Source organism: Labrus mixtus, chromosome 5, assembly GCF_963584025.1.
Source record: "Labrus mixtus chromosome 5, fLabMix1.1, whole genome shotgun sequence".
NCBI lineage: Eukaryota > Metazoa > Chordata > Actinopteri > Labriformes > Labridae > Labrus > Labrus mixtus.
The window spans coordinates 32,600,062-32,622,905 of NC_083616.1; the positions used below are offsets into that span (position 1 = coordinate 32,600,062).

General features: G+C 45.3%; 1 protein-coding gene and 1 long non-coding RNA gene across 2 annotated transcripts in view; one reads left to right on the plus strand and one right to left on the minus strand.

Moving 5' to 3' along the window:
• Positions 1 to 937: 937 nt before the first annotated feature.
• Positions 938 to 22,844, minus strand: part of LOC132974755 (early estrogen-induced gene 1 protein-like) — a 35,177-nt gene continuing 13,270 nt past the window's right edge. The window contains exons 2-12 of the mRNA XM_061039026.1: positions 16,861 to 16,981; positions 15,679 to 15,708; positions 12,463 to 12,579; positions 10,220 to 10,266; positions 9,122 to 9,273; positions 7,144 to 7,242; positions 4,762 to 4,957; positions 4,559 to 4,680; positions 4,289 to 4,358; positions 3,009 to 3,543; positions 938 to 2,972 (exon numbers count right to left, since the gene is read on the minus strand). Coding sequence (XP_060895009.1) covers positions 3,498 to 3,543; positions 4,289 to 4,358; positions 4,559 to 4,680; positions 4,762 to 4,957; positions 7,144 to 7,242; positions 9,122 to 9,273; positions 10,220 to 10,266; positions 12,463 to 12,579; positions 15,679 to 15,708; positions 16,861 to 16,981 — 1,000 coding nt within the window. The 3' untranslated portion in view covers positions 938 to 2,972; positions 3,009 to 3,497. The remainder of the gene's footprint in view (positions 2,973 to 3,008; positions 3,544 to 4,288; positions 4,359 to 4,558; positions 4,681 to 4,761; positions 4,958 to 7,143; positions 7,243 to 9,121; positions 9,274 to 10,219; positions 10,267 to 12,462; positions 12,580 to 15,678; positions 15,709 to 16,860; positions 16,982 to 22,844) is intronic.
• LOC132974761 (uncharacterized) lies at positions 13,287 to 14,921 on the plus strand. Its single transcript, XR_009673141.1, has 3 exons — positions 13,287 to 13,446; positions 13,561 to 13,638; positions 14,855 to 14,921. It is a non-coding gene; the product is annotated as an uncharacterized LOC132974761 (long non-coding RNA).

Genomic DNA, 22,844 nt, shown 5'->3' on the forward strand with positions numbered 1-22,844 from the left:
CGGGATATTGAACATTTTCCACCTGTCTTTTCTGCAGTTTGTGCAGTTAACTGCACAACAACTCCTCGTCATCGTTACTCGTCTCTGATTGAAATCAACGGCAAGGAGCCCGCTTTCTGCCCCCTGGTTGCGGGCGCATAAATTGCGATAACGTTGCACAGAAACCCGTCTATAAAGACGCTTAAAGCAGATAATCTGTCATGTGTGAGGCTGACATGTCAGGAAGTGTTTGAAATGCACACGTTTCCACTCTTAAAGGCATGATTTTGAAAGTAGCATTCCCTCAGTGCTGCGTCTGCACCCACCCCCTCCCCTCTGTGCTCCCTCTAAAGCCACGCCCCTTTACTTACATGCACGAGCGCCGTGGCTCCAGAAGTGGACCTCAGCTCATGTTTTGAGCGTGGGCTAGTCCACGCAAGAGGTAGAGAGCGAGCAGGGAAACAGGGAGGCGTGTGATTGGTTCATCAGATTGGCACCTCGTGGCAGTTTTTACAGACTTACAAACTGATACAGATGATGGATTGTCTTTGTTCCCTCTTCAGAGAACATGAGTTATTCATTTCTGTCAGGACATAAAGAGTCTGGAGGAAATGACCAACCCTACCTTTAAGATGTCTTACCGTATTTTAGCTCCTGTTTTGTTGAGTTGCCTTCATGTTGACTTTTTCTTTTTTAGTGTAAATCTTGTGATGTGTCCTCTTGTTTTGTGGAGCCTCCATCCGGTTCAATAAAAACACAATCTATTTATGTTTTTAAAAACCTCATCATGCAGGGAACAGAAAAGGACGAAAATGATCCTCTGCACACATTATAATCATGTGTTCCCACCAGATAAAGTTACATTCTGCAGAACTTCTGGGGCTCCAAAGAAAACAGATGCATGTCCCACAACAACAACAACTAAACAGCTGATTAAAAACAGGACACAGACACGACCTCAGATTAGCTTTTTATTGTCATTTCTGCAGAAAACCCACAAAAATATGGAATAAAAATCATAGTAACTATAAGTGTTTCTCTATAAATGTAGGTTATACTAGCTCTGTTACAATAGATTTATTTATTAGAGTTACTAAAAGAAAAAGAAGCTCGGGGGGAGGTGAGTCGTGTGCGTAGCTTATTACAAACCTCCAGACAAGAAGAGAAAGGAACACAAATATTTAAATAAATGCTTTCAAAGAAAACTAAAAGCTGTGGTGATGTAAACATCAGTGGTTCATCCCCAAACGTGAGAACGCGTGTGATTAATAACCTCAAATACAAACAGGTAGTGTAAAGACAGAGTGTGCAACCGATATACAAGGAGCCGGAGCGAGCCAGCGTAGTGTGAACGAGATGAGAAACTTAAAAAAATACTACGAACTGAGAGTCTTAAAAGCAGATTTCTGTTTGTAAATGGGGGGGGAAACGGCCAAAAGGATTTCTTTAATTGTTTCTGATGCAACAAAGAATTGTTGATGAAAATGTTTTTACTAGTTTTGCAAAACGCCACAGATTTGCTTTTTCCAGGTTTGAAGTTTGAGTATTTATCAGTTTGATATGTACGGAGCCCCAAAGAGAAAAAAAAAGAGATATTTAATCCTCCTCTGTGAAGTGAATTATGTCCAGATTAGATGGACCAGGAATTTAAACATCATCTGCAGCGCGGCTTTGACTTTCTCCTCGACAATCTCAGATCAAAACATCCGAGTTTTCAAGTGAAATCTAAAGATTTTGTGTGTTTTCCCTCTTATTCTTTTTTTTTACAAACAGAAAAATATAATTTCAAGACTCCTCACATGAAAATGATCCTTCCATCCAGAGCTCAAACTTTCTTCTAAAACAAACTGAATAAAGTGTAAACCAGCCGGCTGGTTTACAACATCGTAACTCTTCTCCTGTTTCTGTCAGAGCTTCAGAAACATCTCGTCTTTCTGCCTCTGTGGTGTTTGATCGTCAGCTGTAAACTGACAGAAAGTAAACACCACAAGAGGAAAGACTCAAGCTAAATAAAACCTGACAGCAGGTCGTTGCTCCACCAGGGGGCGACAAAGACTTTAAGAGTTCAAGCTGCTGCAGGAATCCTTCAACTCTTCCTTCATCTCGACTAAAAGTGAAACCAGAGCAGCCTGTACCACAAAGCGGTTGTTTACGTCACGCTTTGTTTAGAACTTCAGATGGCTGCGAAAAGAGACAAACGATCTCTCAGGGATTTGAATCCTTCATGCAGACGGAGCAGTGCAGCGTATGATGCAGTGGGATCTCCAGTGAGGCTACACCTGCACACTCAGAGCAAACACAATAAGACACACACAAAAAAAACCAAGAAGTTAAAGATGTCTCCCTCCTCCCCGTCACCAGCACGCTGTCGGTGCTTCAGGCTCATTGGAGAGAAACTCGAGAGGCACAAAGTGGTTCAGCTGCGTTTTCCCCCGATCAACAGGGAACGACTTCAAAACAAAAACTAAAGTGATTCAGAGTTTCTGCGTCTTCACAGCTGCTCTGCGAGAGAGATCTAGTTTACCGTTTCAGTTTGTGTCTGATTCACTTTCATAAAGAACAAAACGATGTTTCAGAAGTAAACGTTTTAAAAAGCGACACTTTGAACGGGCGTGGTCGCCTGACCATCAGCAGAGTGAGCACAGAGCATCAGTGATAACCATCGACTGTATATTAGGATGAACGGAGCAACAGCCACCTCCAAGTGAAGCCAAAAAGATTTAGAGCGTCCCCTGCTGGCCGGCTGCAGTATCGGTCATAAACCCGCCTCCTCCATGTTAACAGATGAGACACACCCGAGATCTGTCCTCAAAGTTCTTATCATGCAGTTTTATCAGTGTTCAGTTTTTCTGAGAAGTTTTGTTTGAATTTTCTTATTTGACGCAAAAAAAAAACCTGGCCTGATTGACAGCTCTGTTGACCAATGAGGCTCCTGCGTCATTGAACGTTCCATAACCGTGAGCATCTGCTGCAAACAGACCCAAGAATCTGTTCTGCTGTGGGCTGAACCCACCTGAATGACCTTTGACCTTTTATTGGCAACTTCAATGTGGGTTAGAGGAGGAAGGGGCGGGATGTTAACTCCACCAGTCAGATCTCCTGGTTTCAAATGACGTCGGCAGTGCAATGTGTTAGCGCCCGTTGCCGTGGTGTTTTGGCTTCAACTTTGTTTAAACGGAAGGAGGCAGAGATGTGTCGTCCATGTTGATAAACAGTCGATGGTTAAAACACACGGATGATTCTACTGTCTGTATCTTCTCTGTAATGTTTAAATCAGGGGAAATTAAATTTAGAGCGCCTTAAACTAAAAATAACACGAGGCAGTGTTACAGAAACGTTTCTTTGCATGTGGCTCGTTCACTCTGAAAACATCTGAGTGCAGACGAGCAGACGGACACAAACTTCACATAAAGTGCAAACTGACGAGGTTCTCTTCTCACGGCGTCAGACCGGCTGAAGCTCCAAGAAAACCCCGGAGACAGCAGACGAGGCGATCCTCAGGGTCCGCTGCTCTCCGTTTAGTGGCTCTCTATCACCACAGGCTCATAGCCGCCTGCAGACACCCTGCAGGGACACACACACACACACACACACACACACACACACACACACACACACACACACACACACACACACACACACACACACACACACACACACACACACACACACACACACACACACACACACACACACACACACAGGGGTCAAAGGTCAGCTGGTAGTTTAGACACATTTGAAACGTTTCTCTTTTCTTTTTTTTAAAGAGCAGAAATATGAGAGGAAGACGTGATGAAAGCAGAACTGATACAGTAAAACTGATACTAAAACTGAAAGTGACCGACTGAAAAGAGGAAGAGAGCGAGTGACTCATAGTTCTTTCAAACGTGCAGAAAACTCCTGAAAAACTCCTGAAAAACTTCTGATATCTCCACTCTGAGTGTCATGTGATCACACAAACATCTGAATGTTTCTCTCTTCACTCAGAGTTTCTCCTTCAGCCTCCTCGTATTTATTCTGCAGAAAGTCAGAGTGAGCTGATGTGAGAACACAGCAGGATATAATCAGGAGAATTCACCTGGAGCCAGTGGGAGGGGCCAGTGGGAGGGGCCAGTGGGAGGGGGTGGTGACCTTTATTCCCTGTGATCGCTGCACGACCATAGACTGTCTGCACGCCACCTCTACCATCTCCGTGCTCTAATGAAGTTATCCAGATATTTTCAGGAGTGCAGATGAGAAAGCGTCTCTATAGGTCGGAACAGAAAGGGGAGGGAAGAAAAGAAGGAGAAATAAAAAAATGTCTGCTCACCTGTTTCCGAGCCTGATGCCGCTGAGCGCCGTGGTTCCATCTCTGCTGACGAACAGACGCAGGTTGCTGTCTGAAAACCACAAACACAGAAACACGGTGAGCAGAGCGGTGACGGGAACCAGGAGACATCGACGGACATGTGAGACGATAAAAGAAGAGAAAACATGAGGAGGAGGAACACGAGCAGCGTTCACGTCTTTAAAAACAAAGATGTCACATAAACCTTTTTACAGGAGGAGACTCTCTGGATTATTTCTGCGCTCGCCGTACCTTCAGTGTTGTGAATATCTGCAAAGTTTTGGCTTTGGACGATTTTCTCCACGATGTCGTCGGCGTCTATGCGCGTGTCGTTGACCCAGGAGGGGTGACTCTCCACCGAGTCCTGCTTCCTCCTGAAACACAGAAGAAGAAGTTCAGGTGTCAATCAAAATGCCCTGAGCACTTCAACCATCCACTGGTCTCTGTGTGTGTACCTGGGGGGCCTGTTTGGGGGGTGGACAGGCCGCGGGGGTCTTGGGGGTCTCTCTGGACGTCCGGCGTCCCTTTCCCCCTCTGTGGGTGTGTCAGTGGTGAAGCCCAGCCCCCCCGAGGTGCTGCTCCCCGTGGAGGTGTTTCTGCGGTGTGTGAGGTCTGACAGGCTGGAGGAGCAGGAGTGCTCAGTGCTGTAGCCTGCAGGACGGTGAGGAGACGACATAGGAGACATCAGAGGAGACGACAGAGGAGACATCAGAGGAGACGACAGAGGAGATAGTAGAGGAGACGACAGAGGAGATATCAGAGGAGAGGAAGGGAAGAAGTCAGAGGAGACGACAGAGGAGACAGCAGAGGAGACATCAGAGGAGACATCAGAGGAGACGACAGAGGAGACAGCAGAGGAGACAACAGAGGAGACATCAGAGGAGACATCAGAGGAGACAACAGAGGAGACAACAGAGGAGACATCAGAGGAGACGACAGAGGAGACATCAGAGGAGACATCAGAGGAGACAACAGAGGAGACATCAGAGGAGACAGCAGAGGAGACAACAGAGGAGACAACAGAGGAGACATCAGAGGAGACGACAGAGGAGACATCAGAGGAGACATCAGAGGAGACAACAGAGGAGACATCAGAGGAGACAGCAGAGGAGACAACAGAGGAGACATCAGAGGAGACAGCAGAGGAGACAGCAGAGGAGACAGCAGAGGAGACAACAGAGGAGACATCAGAGGAGACAACAGAAGAGACATCAGAGGAGACGTCAGAGGAGACATCAGAGGAGACATCAGAGGAGACAACAGAGGAGACATCAGAGGAGACATCAGAGGAGACAGCAGAGGATCAGAGGAGACATCAGAGGAGACATCAGAGGAGACGACAGAGGAGACATCAGAGGAGACATCAGAGGAGACAACAGAGGATCAGAGGAGACAGCAGAGGAGACAGCAGAGGAGGCGACAGAGGAGACATCAGAGGAGACAACAGAGGAGACAACAGAGGAGACAACAGAGGAGACATCAGAGGAGACATCAGAGGAGACATCAGAGGAGACAACAGAAGAGACGTCAGAGGAGACATCAGAGGAGACATCAGAGGATACATCAGAGGATACATCAGAGGAGACAACAGAGGAGACAACAGAGGAGACATTAGAGGAGACATCAGAGGAGACATCAGAGGAGACAACAGAAGAGACATCAGAGGAGACATCAGAGGAGACAACAGAGGAGACATCAGAGGAGACAACAGAGGAGACATCAGAGGAGACATCAGAGGAGACAACAGAGGAGACAACAGAGGAGACAACAGAGGAGACAACAGAGGAGACATCAGAGGAGACGTCAGAGGAGACAACAGAGGAGACAACAGAGGAGACATCAGAGGAGACAACAGAGGAGACAACAGAGGAGACATCAGAGGAGACAACAGAGGAGACAACAGAGGAGACATCAGAGGAGACAACAGAGGAGACAACAGAGGAGACATCAGAGGAGACAACAGAGGAGACAACAGAGGAGACATCAGAGGAGACAACAGAGGAGACATCAGAGGAGACATTAGAGGAGACATCAGAGGAGACATCAGAGGAGACATCAGAGGAGACATCAGAGGAGACAACAGAGGAGACATCAGAGGAGACAACAGAGGAGACATCAGAGGAGACATTAGAGGAGACATCAGAGGAGACATTAGAGGAGACAACAGAGGAGACAACAGAGGAGACATCAGAGGAGACATCAGAGGAGACATTAGAGGAGACATCAGAGGAGACATCAGAGGAGACAACAGAGGAGACAACAGAGGAGACATCAGAGGAGACATTAGAGGAGACATCAGAGGAGACAACAGAGGAGACAACAGAGGAGACATCAGAGGAGACATCAGAGGAGACAACAGAGGAGACAACAGAGGAGACATCAGAGGAGACAACAGAGGAGACATCAGAGGAGACAACAGAGGAGACAACAGAGGAGACATCAGAGGAGACAACAGAGGAGACATCAGAGGAGACATTAGAGGAGACAACAGAGGAGACAACAGAGGAGACATCAGAGGAGACAACAGAGGAGACATCAGAGGAGACAACAGAGGAGACAACAGAGGAGACATCAGAGGAGACAACAGAGGAGACATCAGAGGAGACATCAGAGGAGACAACAGAGGAGACAACAGAGGAGACATCAGAGGAGACAACAGAGGAGACATCAGAGGAGACAACAGAGGAGACAACAGAGGAGACATCAGAGGAGACAACAGAGGAGACATCAGAGGAGACATTAGAGGAGACAACAGAGGAGACAACAGAGGAGACAACAGAGGAGACATCAGAGGAGACATCAGAGGAGACATCAGAGGAGACGGGTGGGGGTGTTACCTGAGATCTTGCTGTGCTGGCTGGCGTAGCTCGAGTTACGAGAGTGACCTGACTGAAAGATGTCTGCAGACTGGTTCACTTCAGATTCTTCAAGGAGACCTTCAGCAACAAATGATGAAGAGAACAAAAAGATGGTACATCACTTATAACTTATTTTATTTGTAAAGGGACCATGTACAATAAGGAGAGGAGAGAGGAAACTTAGGAGGAAATAGGAGACGTCAGAGGAGAGGAGAGAGGAGACAACAGAGGAGAAGTCAGAGGAGACATTAGAGGAGACAGGAGAGGAGAGGAGACGTCAGAGGAGACGACAGAGGAGACGAGAGGAGAGGAGAGAGGAGACAGGAGAGGAGAGTGGAGACAGCAGAGGAGACGACAGAGGAAAGGAGAGGAGAGAGGAGACAGCAGAGGAGACGTGAGAGGAGAGGAGACAGCAGAGGAGACGACAGAGGAAAGGAGAGGAGAGAGGAGACAGCAGAGGAAAGGAGAGAGATAGGAGAGAGGAGAGAGGAGACAGGAGAGGAGACTCCAGAGGAGAGGAGAGAGGAGATAGGAGAGAGGAGACATCAGAGGAGAGGAGAGAGGAGATAGGAGAGAGGAGACAGAAGAGGGGATAGGAGAGGAGAGAGGAGAGAGGAGAGAGGAGACATCAGAGGAGAGGAGAGAGGAGAGGAGAGAGGAGAGGAGAGAGGAGATAGGAGAGAGGAGAGAGGAGACATCAGAGGAGAGGAGAGAGGAGACAGGAGAGGAGAGGAGAGGAGAGGAGAGGAGAGAGGAGATAGGAGAGAGGAGACATCAGAGGAGAGGAGAGAGGAGATAGGAGACAGAAGAGGGGATAGGAGAGGAGAGAGGAGAGAGGAGAGAGGAGACATCAGAGGAGAGGAGAGAGGAGACTCCAGAGGAGAGGAGAGAGGAGATAGGAGAGAGGAGAGAGGAGACATCAGAGGAGAGGAGAGAGGAGACATCAGAGGAGAGGAGAGAGGAGACTCCAGAGGAGAGGAGAGAGGAGAGAGGAGAGAGGAGACATCAGAGGAGAGGAGAGAGGAGTCTCCAGAGGAGAGGAGAGAGGAGAGAGGAGAGAGGAGTCTCCAGAGGAGAGGAGAGAGGAGAGAGGAGATAGGAGAGAGGAGAGAGGAGAGAGGAGAGGAGAGAGGAGTCTCCAGAGGAGAGGAGATAGGAGAGAGGAGAGAGGAGAGAGGAGAGAGGAGTCTCCAGAGGAGAGGAGATAGGAGAGAGGAGATAGGAGAGAGGAGACATCAGAGGAGAGGAGAGAGGAGACATCAGAGGAGAGGAGAGAGGAGACTCCAGAGGAGAGGAGAGAGGAGAGAGGAGAGAGGAGACATCAGAGGAGAGGAGAGAGGAGTCTCCAGAGGAGAGGAGAGAGGAGAGAGGAGAGAGGAGAGAGGAGAGGAGAGAGGAGTCTCCAGAGGAGAGGAGATAGGAGAGAGGAGATAGGAGAGAGGAGAGAGGAGACATCAGAGGAGAGGAGAGAGGAGACATCAGAGGAGAGGAGAGAGGAGACTCCAGAGGAGAGGAGAGAGGAGAGAGGAGAGAGGAGACATCAGAGGAGAGGAGAGAGGAGTCTCCAGAGGAGAGGAGAGAGGAGAGAGGAGTCTCCAGAGGAGAGGAGAGAGGAGATAGGAGAGAGGAGAGAGGAGAGAGGAGAGGAGAGAGGAGTCTCCAGAGGAGAGGAGATAGGAGAGAGGAGAGAGGAGAGGAGAGAGGAGTCTCCAGAGGAGAGGAGAGAGGAGAGAGGAGAGAGGAGACAGCATAATGTCAGAGGAGAAAATTAATCATTTTAAGTCCTAAATCTTTTGCAGACATGAAGCCGTTTTTTAAAGCTTTTAAAGCAAAATAAAACACAGATGTGGAAGTCTGGACCGGTCTGGTTTTCGTCTCTAATCTGCTCAGACTTTAAAGATAAACTTTAATAATCTAGTAATTGAACTTGGAGTGAAACGCTGTGAGAGACTCGTACCTGAGCTGATGATGGAGGGTCTCGGTTTGGAGGCCCGGCCCAGAGAGACCCCTCCAGCCAGGATGTGCTCGGCCGTCCCCTCCCCCTTACAGTCCAGCTGCAGGGTGTGTTCCCGGCCCGGGATGGAGATGGACTTCGCTGTGCTGGGAGGCCTGCAGGACGCAGAAAAAACAACACAACCCGTCAGTCAGGAACAGATTCAACGAGCTCGGCACGCTCCGATTACTTTGACTCTCCTGACTGCAGCGAGAGTGAGTCACAGGACGGAGGAGCGCTGATATCACCAACGTCTCATTATCAGGTTAAAACGACCAGGACGCCAGGACACAGTGGGACTCATTAAGGAAGTGGTTACAGATCATAAAAAACACTAAAACAGGATAAAAACATGGATGATCAGAGACTCTGCTGAGAGCCATTAACCCCAAACAGACGTCTGATTGGCCGCTTCATCAACAACCAATAACATCTGCAGAAGATGTTTGTCTTCACTCTTTTCAAATGTGTCTGAACATCCAGCTGACCTTTGACCCCTGTGTGTCCGCTGTGTTCAGCAGATGAAGATCAGAGGAGGGACGTTTCATTTCAAGCATCAGTCTGGATGAAAGTGGCCGCTATAAGCCTCGTGTCCACGTGGCGTTTCTTTTTCCAGGCAGAAAAGCGCTGGCTGTTCGCTCGGGAGCGTTTGCATGAAGCGTTTGTGCGCTGAGAAGAGAAGCGCTGCACGTCCGTCCTGTCTCCATGACAACGGCCGCTGTATGAGCGACACTGCTCCGTTACTTTTTACTGCATGTTTTATATTTGAGATCGTTTATTTCCCGATCCGACGCAGAGCGAGGAGGACGAGGAGACAAGACACGATCTGTAGGAGACAAAACTATACGGGGAATAGACGCTGTGACGGTAGGTGGACACGGGGACAAAGTGTTTTGTTTTTTTGTGTTCTGTTGCCGTGGTTTTGGTTGCTAGGTGACAGTAATCGGATGGACCATCGAGAGATCACTGTTGTGATGTTTTATCTAAGTGAGGGGCCCCGCCGCTCTCTGTGGATTGCGATCAAATCGTGTTCTGTGAAGGCTTGTCCATGTGCGCACTCACGTTTTAAAACACGGATCTCCAGACAGCAGGGTCATCCCGATGATCACCTTTAAGAAACAACAGAAGAAGAAACATTTTTTACAAACTCACATTTTAGCACACGTTCTCTCTATTCTGATATTCTCTGTTTCCCTTCACATTCACAAAAAGTCAGGACGGAGCGTTCCCTACTATCAGCAGAAAACTCCCACAGCGGAGGACGGAGGACGATTTCAGTTAACTCATATGCACGCCGCAAACACACACATCGGCAAAACCCGCCCCCTTTCTCTCTGGCACGCAAAAGTCACAAATGCGCACACACACACGCGCGCACACACACACACACACACACACACACACACACACACACACACACACACACACACACACACACACACACACACACACACACACACACACACACACACACACACACACACACACACACACACACACACACACACACACACACACACACACACACACACACACACACAAGCTTAATCATGATAAATATTCTGTCACTTGGAGTTCAGCTGATATCTCTGCCATAGTTACGTTCATCATAGGAGGATGGAGACAGAGAAAACTGGCCTGCCTGCTGTTGCCATGGTGATTTCAGACACTGTCAGTTTGTGCAGGTAAAATAAAGAGGTTTAGACGCGGGTCAAGGGTCATCGATGAGTCCCCCCTCCCTCTGTCCCTCTCTCTCTCTCTCTCTCTCTCCGTGTGTGAGTGTGTGTGCAGTCACACAGGACATCAAACATGCCAGAGAATCATCGGAGCGGTCGGGAGCAGCTGATTGGGCCGTGTATACTGCATGACTAACGGCGTGGGATCGGGCTGAGATTAGGCCCGACTCGGGTCTAAATCGGTCTGAAGTGGTTCAGTCAAAAGGTCATTTTCCTCCGTCTCTAAACTGAAACCAACAAAAGGATGAAATGGTTTTCCAAAGTTGTTCACACTGATGTCTGTTTCCCTTCATGTTTCTTTCTTCCTGGTTCACTGAAGTTAATCATCAAACTGTAAATCAGCTCAGAGAAAAAGACTAACGATGTCGAGCTCTCCAAACATGCTCAAAGTGAACGTCTCTCTCTCTCTCTGGTGAAGTCATTGTAAGATGTCCGGGAACACTTCGGGGGTAGATTCCCGTTAAGCTCCCTGACGTCTGAGTCTGAACTCTCTCTCAGAGGAACCAGATGACTAAACTCCTCATGACTCTTTTGGCTCTGTGTTTGGCAGAGCAGTTTGTGTTTACGGCCTCTGGGGGGCGCTGCAGAGTTCCTGAACTCCACAGAGAGACGTTTGATTCAGCTGCAGCTTTTTACTGACTGCACTGAAGGAGAACAGGTTGATTTACTTTTTCTTTACATAATTTCAGGAAGTTAGGGATATAAAGCACCAATAATAGCAGAATGATAAAGTGATATTGAAGTGTTAATTTCAGCTGTAGATGGATGTTACCTTAGGACCAACATGTGACCAATAATACCACTGAGCTTGTACAGTCCTGTTTCCTGCAGCTAAGAAATATCAGACCAACGCTCTCCTCTTCACATCTAGAAATATGAATACACACTTTTATCCTCTCTCGTCTACATTACTGTGCATGTCTCTGTTCATTCCTCATTCAATCATCACTAAAACGTTTAGCATTACATTTCTGACCTCCTTGTTCCATGTTTCACCGCTCGTCCACTCATCTAACCTCGGCCTGCTTTCTATCCCTCGCTCTAACTTTAAAACTAAAAGGTGATCACGCTTTGTCTCTCGCCCTCTGGGATCAACTCCCGCAATCCATCAGATCTGCAGAATCTTTGGACGGTTTTAAAAAACTGTTGCAGACGAGACCTCGAGTAACTCTCCTCCGCTTCCTTCTGCGTTTGCCTGATCTTAGTTCGACCCCGTCTGACTCTGATTTCTACGATTTAGTTTGTTTGCTTTCATTTGTGCGGCACGTATTAGCGCTATATGGATACAGTTTCACTTCCTGAAGTCTTGAAACAAAAGCCCCTCCAGCAGTTTTATGTAACAAAAGGAAGAACTGGTCTTTAACCTCTCCTCTCTGGTTTCCTCTGAACACATCAGTGGAGTGGAAACAATCAATGCAAAGGTCAAAGAGTCAGAGTTAATGATCGAGCTCGCTTTAGGCGCTGAGACCTGCTGAAGGTACAGACGGTTAAAGAGACATATTTCAGAACGTAAACACAAAAGTTCATCCTGTGTTCTGAGCTCTACATTCCCTCATTCAGTCTCTTCACCTTGAGTATGGAGTTGTCCTGCCGTGTGTTCTTGGTGTCGTATCCCTCCAGCAGACAGCAGCGCACGGTGGAGCCCGAACCCGCAAACTCGGCCATGTTGAGGTCTGTGAAGCCCAGCTGAGGGCGAGAGACAGAGAGAGAGAGAGAGAGAGAGAGAGAGTGAGTTAAATCTAGACTCACTAATGGAAGGCTTCACTGGGATTTATTTTTGGCAAAGTGTTTTTGAAGAGATGAGAGATCTCTGCAACGCCCGTTCATTAACACAGCGAGCGAGTTCACGGCTTTCCCATCACAGGCTTCTGAAGGTTTTTGTTATGAATGACAGGCTGCAGTGACCACGAGACAAAGTCCACAGACGCAGAGTGAAAACTGGTATTTTTAAAGAGTCCCTGGAGGATGTTTAGATCCTAAACGGTTAGCTGATAATAGACCTTTTTCAGACCAGATAATAACCCCCCTGAGACGTCTCGCCTTCAATCTGAATGTTGAGGAGGCGTAATGGGGGGGACGCAGTGATCCCCCCTCTGTGCCGCCTTCAGACAGAGGCGTTACAGGGGCGAGGCGGTTTCAGCGGGGGAGCGCAGCGCTGTGTGTGTGTGCATGTCTGACTGTGTGTGAATGTGGAGCTCCCGCTCTCACACTTCCAAAACGCAGTAATGCAACGTGAAGTCACAGACCGGGACATCGATGTTACCCTGTTGTCGAACCAATATAAATGTTTGTAGGCGCTATTGTTATGTTACAAAAGAGCAGGTAAAAGACCTTACTCATTGTTATGTTACATAAAGCAGGTAAAAGACCTTACTCATTGTTATGTTACATAAAGCAGGTAAAAGACCTTACTCATTGTTATGTTACAAAAGAGCAGGTAAAAGACCTTACTCATTGTTATGTTACAAAAGAGCAGGTAAAAGACCTTACTCATTGTTATGTTACAAAAAGCAGGTAAAAGACCTTACTCATTGTTATGTTACAAAAGAGCAGGTAAAAGACCTTACTCATTGTTATGTTACATAAAGCAGGTAAAAGACCTTACTCATTGTTATGTTACATAAAGCAGGTAAAAGACCTTACTCATTGTTATGTTACATAAAGCAGGTAAAAGACCTTACTTATTGTTATGTTACAAAAGAGCAGGTAAAAGACCTTACTCATTGTTATGTTACAAAAGAGCAGGTAAAAGACCTTACTCATTGTTATGTTACATAAAGCAGGTAAAAGACCTTACTCATTGTTATGTTACATAAAGCAGGTAAAAGACCTTACTCATTGTTATGTTACAAAAAGCAGGTAAAAGACCTTACTTATTGTTATGTTACAAAAGAGCAGGTAAAAGACCTTACTCATTGTTATGTTACAAAAAGCAGGTAAAAGACCTTACTTATTGTTATGTTACAAAAGAGCAGGTAAAAGACCTTACTCATTGTTATGTTACATAAAGCAGGTAAAAGACCTTACTCATTGTTATGTTACATAAAGCAGGTAAAAGACCTTACTTATTGTTATGTTACATAAAGCAGGTAAAAGACCTTACTCATTGTTATGTTACAAAAAGCAGGTAAAAGACCTTACTCATTGTTATGTTACATAAAGCAGGTAAAAGACCTTACTCATTGTTATGTTACATAAAGCAGGTAAAAGACCTTACTCATTGTTATGTTACAAAAAGCAGGTAAAAGACCTTACTTATTGTTATGTTACAAAAAGCAGGTAAAAGACCTTACTTATTGTTATGTTACATAAAGCAGGTAAAAGACCTTACTCATTGTTATGTTACAAAAAGCAGGTAAAAGACCTTACTCATTGTTATGTTACATAAAGCAGGTAAAAGACCTTACTCATTGTTATGTTACAAAAAGCAGGTAAAAGACCTTACTCATTGTTATGTTACAAAGAGCAGGTAAAAGACCTTACTCATTGTTATGTTACAAAGAGCAGGTAAAAGACCTTACTCATTGTTGTTACAAAAAGCAGGTAAAAGACCTTACTCATTGTTATGTTACATAAAGCAGGTAAAAGACCTTACTCATTGTTATGTTACAAAAAGCAGGTAAAAGACCTTACTCATTGTTATGTTACAAAGAGCAGGTAAAAGACCTTACTCATTGTTATGTTACATAAAGCAGGTAAAAGACCTTACTTATTGTTATGTTACATAAAGCAGGTAAAAGACCTTACTTATTGTTATGTTACATAAAGCAGGTAAAAGACCTTACTTATTGTTATGTTACAAAAAGCAGGTAAAAGACCTTACTCATTGTTATGTTACATAAAGCAGGTAAAAGACCTTACTCATTGTTATGTTACATAAAGCAGGTAAAAGACCTTACTCATTGTTATGTTACATAAAGCAGGTAAAAGACCTTACTCATTGTTATGTTACATAAAGCAGGTAAAAGACCTTACTCATTGTTATGTTACAAAGATCCGGCCTATCCATCATGAGCACTTTAGCAAAGCAGCTAAAGTAACAGTGGTAAGAAAAAACTGCCTGAAAAGCATGAAATACTTGACAGTTAAGTGACTCATGTCCTCCACTTTACTGATCATGAGTTTAATGTGTGAGCGTCGTTATTCTGCAGACATTTCAAAGGTCTGAGTTGTTCCCTGACCTACATGCAGCCTGAGATAGCGACCCTGCTTACATGACCCTGATCACTAAAACAAACCTCACAGCTTCTTCTTTTGTCTGCACCACATGTTGTTCTTTTAAATTAACTCTGCAGCTTTCTCCAGCTAAAGGTCCCCATTCTTCCCCCCTCCAGGTTTCCCTTTCTTTAAGCAGCTCCTGTTTTCATAGGTGAGCGTTCAAGGAAGTCGACTTCTAAGGAGGGAAGCGAGGTAAATTTAGACTGGAGGAAATCTAAATGGAGAAACGTGGGAAACAAGAGGAAACGGTTCCTGTTGGGTCGACGACGTGCAAGGACCAACAAAGGTAGTTTATCTTTATGAGAGATGTGGCCTTGTGTTTTATTCACGAGCGAGCACAGTGACCGTAAGCGAGCCGTCGGCGGGGGTGTTCTGCTGTTTCCCAGAATATGTGAGCATATAAAAGTCGGCTTGTAATTTGCAGTCATGCCCTGCGAACACAGCGTGAACGAGCGGTTAGAAATGCTAATATTTACATGAAGAGGCTTTAAGTTTACAGGCGCTGACATGAACTGGTCTGTTACCGTGACGACGTGTTTATGACACGGAGACTCGGGGGGTTCTTACCTTCGAATATGCTTTTCCTCCTTTGAGTTCCTGCGGAGAGACAAAAACAGGAAGACAGAAAATGAAGCCAGAGAATCCAAACTGATCCGTCCTCATATTACACAGTCAGGAGATTACAGGGCGCCAAATTACAGCTTCAGACCACACTCGTGGTTATGTTAGAGCAGACGCTCACACGGGAGGTTTCACCATCGAGGCGACGCACGAAAATAACCTGAGAAGAAGATTGTGTCTCCAGAACGTCTTTAAGAGGACGCAGTTCACTGATGATGATGATGATGTGCGCCCGACCCTCGAGGGTTAATCAGAAACGCAGCAGCAGAGGTTCAACATTACAAAGCTGCATGCTGCGTCTTTTCTCTACAGAAGATGTTTTTCATCATCGTCTAACCAGAAGAAATCAACGTCAATGGAAGACACTTTTCTACATCCTTAATGTCGTCACCTCCTCGGAGCTCCTGAGCTCTCGTGTCTCGTTGGAGGCGATCGGCCTCTACTCTGTAACGATCCTTTAGTTTTGGTTTACACAACACATCGACCGAACATTTTCTCTTTGACTCTTAAACTCCTGAATATCACAGAGTAACCCGTCCAAGAAAGACACAACAGCATCCTGTGACGCTGAACAGAGAGCACAGATCATCACATCAAGGTGATGCTCGTACATGCTCAGTTACTTTCCAGCTGAGTGACCATCCTGTCTACGTTAAAGATCTTTTCCACACGTGTTTCATAACGGGATCTGAGCGATAAACGTGTTAAATCTATCTATCACTACAGATCAAACATAGATCTAAGGAAGATATCGGCTGATATATCGGTATCAGATTTGTTTCTATTCCTGATATAGGCGTCGGTATCGACCCCAAAAATCCCACATCAGTCTCGCCAGAGTTTTTTAAAGATTTATTTTTGGGCTTTTTGTGCCTTTAATTGAGAGAAAGGTGGATAGAGTCAGAAATCAGGGAGAGAGAGAGAGAGCAGGGAATGACATGCGGGAAAGGAGCCCCGGCCGCCCGCTTGGAAGACTACAGCCTCCGTACATGGGGCGAGCGCTCTAACCACTGAGCCACCAGCGCCCCAGTCTCGTCCTAGTTTTGACTCATTAGGAGCGTAGTTTTCGTCGCTGCCGGTCCAAAGACACCCTGCTGATCTGTATCTCTGCAGCTTGAGGAGTCCTACCTTCCTGACTGACAGCCTGCAGACGGACGGATCCAGGACTCCCGTGTGAGGGTTGGCGCTCATCTTGGACACGAAGGTGAACCTCTTCCTCCAGCGGACGCAGTTCTCCTGAACCTCCACCCTGAGAGGAGACACAAACAGGAAGTCATAAATCTCAGAGATGAACACTCACATGGTGCCTCTATGAATTATTCAGCAGAGTCATTAAGGAGGGAACAGAGAAACATGTGAAGTTAAAGTCTGTTTACACACAGATCAGAGGTCAGGCTCTAAACCCTGTAAACACATGAAAACGTATCATTATGATTCGTTCTGTCCTCGCACGCCAGAACAGCACATTTTTTCCAGTTATGTCATCGTGTCTCAGCCTCTTGACGCAGGATGTCCACGGAGAGAAAACATGTTGTGAGCAACGTTTTCCAAAACGGACCCGACCAGCGAGCTGATTCTCACGGCTTCTGACACCGGAGACATTTTGTTTAGGACATTTAGAGGATCGGCCTTGCAGCAGAGTATTCCAGTGATTTCAACCACAATACTGAACTTTACAGCACACTCCAATAGAGCCAGCAGCTAGTTCCTTCAAAATAAAATACAGACTTAGGGACCATCAAAATAAAATACAGACTTATGTAGGGACCTTCAAAATAAAATACAGACTTATGTAGGGACCTTCAAAATAAAACACAGACTTATGTAGGGACCTTCAAAATAAAATACAGACTTAGGGACCATCAAAAAAAAACACAGACTTATGTAGGGGCCTTCAAAATAAAATACAGACTTATGTAGGGACCTTCAAAATAAAATACAGACTTATGTAGGGGCCTTCAAAATAAAATACAGACTTATGTAGGGACCTTCAAAATAAAATACAGACTTATGTAGGGGCCTTCAAAATAAAATACAGACTTATGTAGGGACCTTCTAAATGAAACACAGACTTATGTAGAGACCTTCAAATTAAAAAACACCGACTTATCTAGGGGCCTTCAAAATAAAATACAGACTTATGTAGGGACCTTAAAAATAAAATAGAGACTTATGTAGGGGCCTTCAAAATAAAATACAGACTTATGTAGGGACCTTCTAAATAAAATACAGACTTATGTAGGGACCTTCAAAATAAAACACAGACTTATGTAGGGACCTTCAAAATAAAATACAGACTTATGTAGGGACCTTCAAAATACAATACAGACTTATGTAGGGACCTTCAAAATAAAACACAGACTTATGTAGGGACCTTCAAAATACAATACAGACTTATGTAGGGACCTTTAAAATAAAATACAGACTTATGTAGGGACCTTCAAAATACAATACAGACTTATGTAGGGACCTTCAAAATAAAATACAGACTTATGTAGGGACCTTCAAATTAAAAAACACAGACTTATGTAGGGACCTTCAAAATAAAATACAGACTTATGTAGGGGCCTTCAAAATAAAATACAGACTTATGTAGGGACCTTCAAAATAAAATACAGACTTATGTAGGGACCATTAAAATAAAATACAGACTTATGTAGGGGCCTTCAAAATAAAATACAGACTTATGTAGGGACCATTAAAATAAAATACAGACTTATGTAGGGACCTTCAAAATAAAATACAGACTTATGTAGGGGCTATGTAAAAGACAGTCTTCTCCTAAAGCTGCTCCATTGTCCCTTCTGGGCCTCTGTACATGTGTGGTGGTGACTGTGTCTGCAGAGACTCTGTCCTCTGACTGGATTTTACTGTTCTGATTTGTGACGGTCGACTCTGGACGTTCTTTTGACGACCTTAGAAGCGTGTAATGCTAACACAACGAACATTAAGGCCTTTCTTATTACAGATCTCACAAACCGCTGCTCATAGAAACAGCTGAGTGGTTTGTTTCTCTTCTTGTGAGAATCCACCAGGAGCATGATGGGAAATAATTCACATAGTCTGCAGGATACTCAGACAGTCAATGCAGCAGGTAAAAGTCTGGAGGGCGGAGCTTCCCTGCTTCAAGCTCCTCGCCTCACGTGTCTGTATCGTGTTTGTGTTGTGTCCTCATGTCGTCCTGATATTAACTCACAAACAGAAGACATTTCTGAACACTCCTTTTCCTGCACGCTCCACCCAGCACCCTGACCTCCCGCTGTGACGTGCATGTGTCTACGAAACGTACGGTCCGAAGATGACAAAAGCCAAAATGCCAAACTCAGGACTCGACAACCATCTCTCGCAGGTGATTTAATTCCTCTGGAGTTGTTTCAGCAGCCGAACGATACTGAGGCTAAAAACGACCTTCTTCATGGGAAGCAGAAGTTTCCCACTCTGTTATTTCTCCTTAAACATGTCCGACCGTTTTGGACGCCCCTCGGTTTGCCAGATATGAGAGCAGTTATCAGGTCAACAGGTGTTGCAGCGATGGAAGCGGGCGAGAGAAGTGGTTCAGATAGAAGTGATTGTACCCGACCTAAAAAGCCTCTGCATGTTTCTAATAAGCTCCACGAGCAGAAACGTGCTCAAACTAGGATCAATATTGGAGATGCTTTTGAAAAATTTTACCCATTTTAAATATTTGTTCCTTAATCAATAATAAAAGTTGAATTTGAGTTGTTTAAATCAATTCTAGAGTCAAAACAAGCAAGTGAGAGATTCAGCATCTCACACACACACACACACACACACACACACACACACACACACACACACACACACCACCTAAAGTACAAAGCAGCAGCTGCTCCTCTCACCTCCCCTCCCCCTTCTTCATCATTATCCATCTAAATGTGCCATCATGGGATTTTTAGCACTTCTCTTCTTTTCATCCTTTTTCACAAATCAAGGTGACATTTGCAGAGAAGAAATAGGTGCAAGCTTTCTATGGATTCTTTTTGATAACACGCGCCTGTAGAGTGGGGCTGCGAGCGCATACGGGCGAAAAAACGGGATCAAGATTCAAGTTATTTTGCTCTGAAACGAGGAGCAAAAGGAGTTAAAGCCTCCGACAGATTCAACACTGATCAGTCTGTGTTCCCTGCACAGGCAGTGAGTCATGAGTCATGAGTCTTTGAGGTTTGATTTAGGAATAATTCAAAAAGTTGAGGTTCTGCATGAAGAAAACACAAAACAATCACGATGTCTGACACCTACAAAACAAAGAGTTAGAGAGAGAGCCGTGAAACAAGGTGACCTCACGGGGAGCATTTCTCCTCGTCTGTTTATCCCTGGAAACAAGAGAGGTTCTCAGAAGAGCGGGAACACAAAGGCACACACACACACACACACACACACACACACACACACACACACACACACACACACACACACACACACACACACACACACACACACACACACACACACACACACACACACACACACACACACACACACACACACACACACACACACACACACACACACACACACACACACACACACACACACACACACACACACACACACACACACACACACACACACACACACACACACACACACACACACACACACACACACACACACACACACACACACACACACACACACACACACACACACACACACACACACACACACAGCTCTTATCAGGACCCACACTAATGGTCATCCAGTGTGTAGCGGGGAGCGTTCCAAACCACATTCCTCAGTCCAGATGGCTTTGTTCAGACTCCATGGAAACCTCACACTCCTCGGCTCCACACGGCCGCTCGGCCTGCCAGCAGCTCGGAGGAGGAGGAGCGGCCACAACAACACTTCAGCCGCTCCGACAGTTTTATAGGTCGTCTCCACGTTCGGGTTTTTATTTCACCTGCAACCTTTACTCTTGTTCTGTTCACTCCATGTATCCTCACACGTTTGAGTGTTTGTGCAGGAGGAGGATGAGGAGTAACGTTTAACAGAAACCAACAGGAATCTGTTTCTGCAGCTCATTATCCAAACTCAGACTTTACCTCCCTTATTTAGTAACCAACAGTGACTACAAACACATTTAAAAAACAAAGAAACAAATGATGCTGCAATCTAATCACTTCCTTAGGCCCTGTGTCCACCTAGCGTCTTTTTTCTGAGCGTCTGTGTCTCAATAGCGTTCAATGAGTAGAAAGTGGCCGCCAGGGGAAAAAGTGCAGCACCCAGCGTCTTATTTCTGAGCGCTTCATCTTTGTTTGAGCGGCTTCTCCGAGCGCTTGAGTTGAAAATCTTTCAACTTTTCCAAATCTTTCCAGATGTTTGATATTCCCCGTATAGTTTTGTCTCCTACAGATCGTCTCTTGTACTTACATCGTCCTCGCTCCGCGTCTGATCGGGAAATAAACGATCTCAAATATAAAAAGAGTTTACACACAGTAAACAAGTAACAGTAAAAAAGTAACGGAGCAGTGTCGCTCATACAGCCGCCGTTATCAACAGACTGTTGTCATGGAGACAGGACGGACGTGCAGCACTTTTCTTCTCAGCGCTTCATGCTAACACTCCAGAGCGCACAGCCAACGCTTTACTGCCCTGTAAATATAACAGGTGGACACGAGGACTAAGACCTTCATGTCATGATGTCAGAATTTTTAACTTAAATTTGATTCTAGCAAAAATCAAACGCCATCAATGTCGGTTTTGATATCACGGGAAAACAAGTAGAAGTTCTCTGTTCCCAGTGTTGGGTAATTCATGTTTTTAATGCAGACAAAGTCCTGCACACATTCTTTTTTATTCTCTTTGTGTGCCTTGTTTTTTTTATAATCGAACACTAAACTCCATCCTTGCTCTCAGTTTTTCATTTGTTATTTTGCAGTTAATCTAATCAGAGCGATGACAGAAAAGAGAAACTTACAGACACGGGAGGCGAAGAGTTTAATCAGAAGAAAAAGAAACATGTGCTCTGGAGGTTATCGTTGTCTACTTTGTATGATCTGGGTGTTGTTGCACATCTTTTAAGACTTCCAACAATAACACAGAGAAGCTGTAAAAGCAGGCCAGAGAGAGAGAGCAGACACTGGAGCCGCTCCTCAGAGTGCACAGTGCCACACAAAGCCCCTCATTGTGCACGTCCTCTTTAATGCAGGCGTCATTTTCATCGTCTTGTAAGCTTCAGTCGAACCAAATCAGTGCAAATCACACACAAATTTAAACTTCATTTCTGACCGCTGAAAGCCGACCAGAACCTGATGTTTCCCACTCACATCGTCCTGCAGGGAAGGAGGAACATCGGGTCACTGAAACCTAAGAGATGAAATCTACTTTACAGTGTCTCAGCTGTTTGATCTCCTTTAACCCTTTAACTCCCTCTGTACACCTCAGCTGTCTGCTCCTTTATATTCCTTCTTTTATTACCATCCCTATTATACAGATTTATGAATGCTAATGTGCGTCTGAATTTCCCCCCTGAGATACATAAAGTGTTTCTGATTCTTGTTCTTGGTCCTGTGGGAATATTTGTGTTTTTTGCTTATTGTTGTGTCACAGAAGGCAAGGCACCATCGGACGGAGCAGAACCATGGCAGAGACAGAAAGCTGCACACACAGGTCCTGTGGAAACCGTCAGTAAGGATAACCATTAAAGAGCTGGATCATATATACAGGAGGTCTGTCTTTAGAGGGTTAAAAAAGGAGATCTCCAAGAACGAGCTCAGCCTCAAAGCTCGCATCATTAAACAACAGAGAGCAGATCAGAAGTCTGCAGGCGGATCGGTTTCAGCACAGCTGGAAGAAAAATGAGTTTTATATTTACAAGAAGAAAAACTGGAGCCGAGTGAGACTCTGACATCATCGACGATTACACACACGATATAGAGAACAGGCCGAGGGTCAAAGGCCGAGGGCGCCGACGAGAGATGGAACCAAAGATTTATGTTTCTGTACAAAACACAAAGTCGATAAGAGAGGATTTACATCGATATGAAAACCCAGACAGCAGAGAGAGGAGACTTAAATCAGGAAGAGGAAGAGAGGATGAGAGGAACTACTTCACCGAGGACAAACTCGGGTTAAAAAGTCGAGCAATAAGC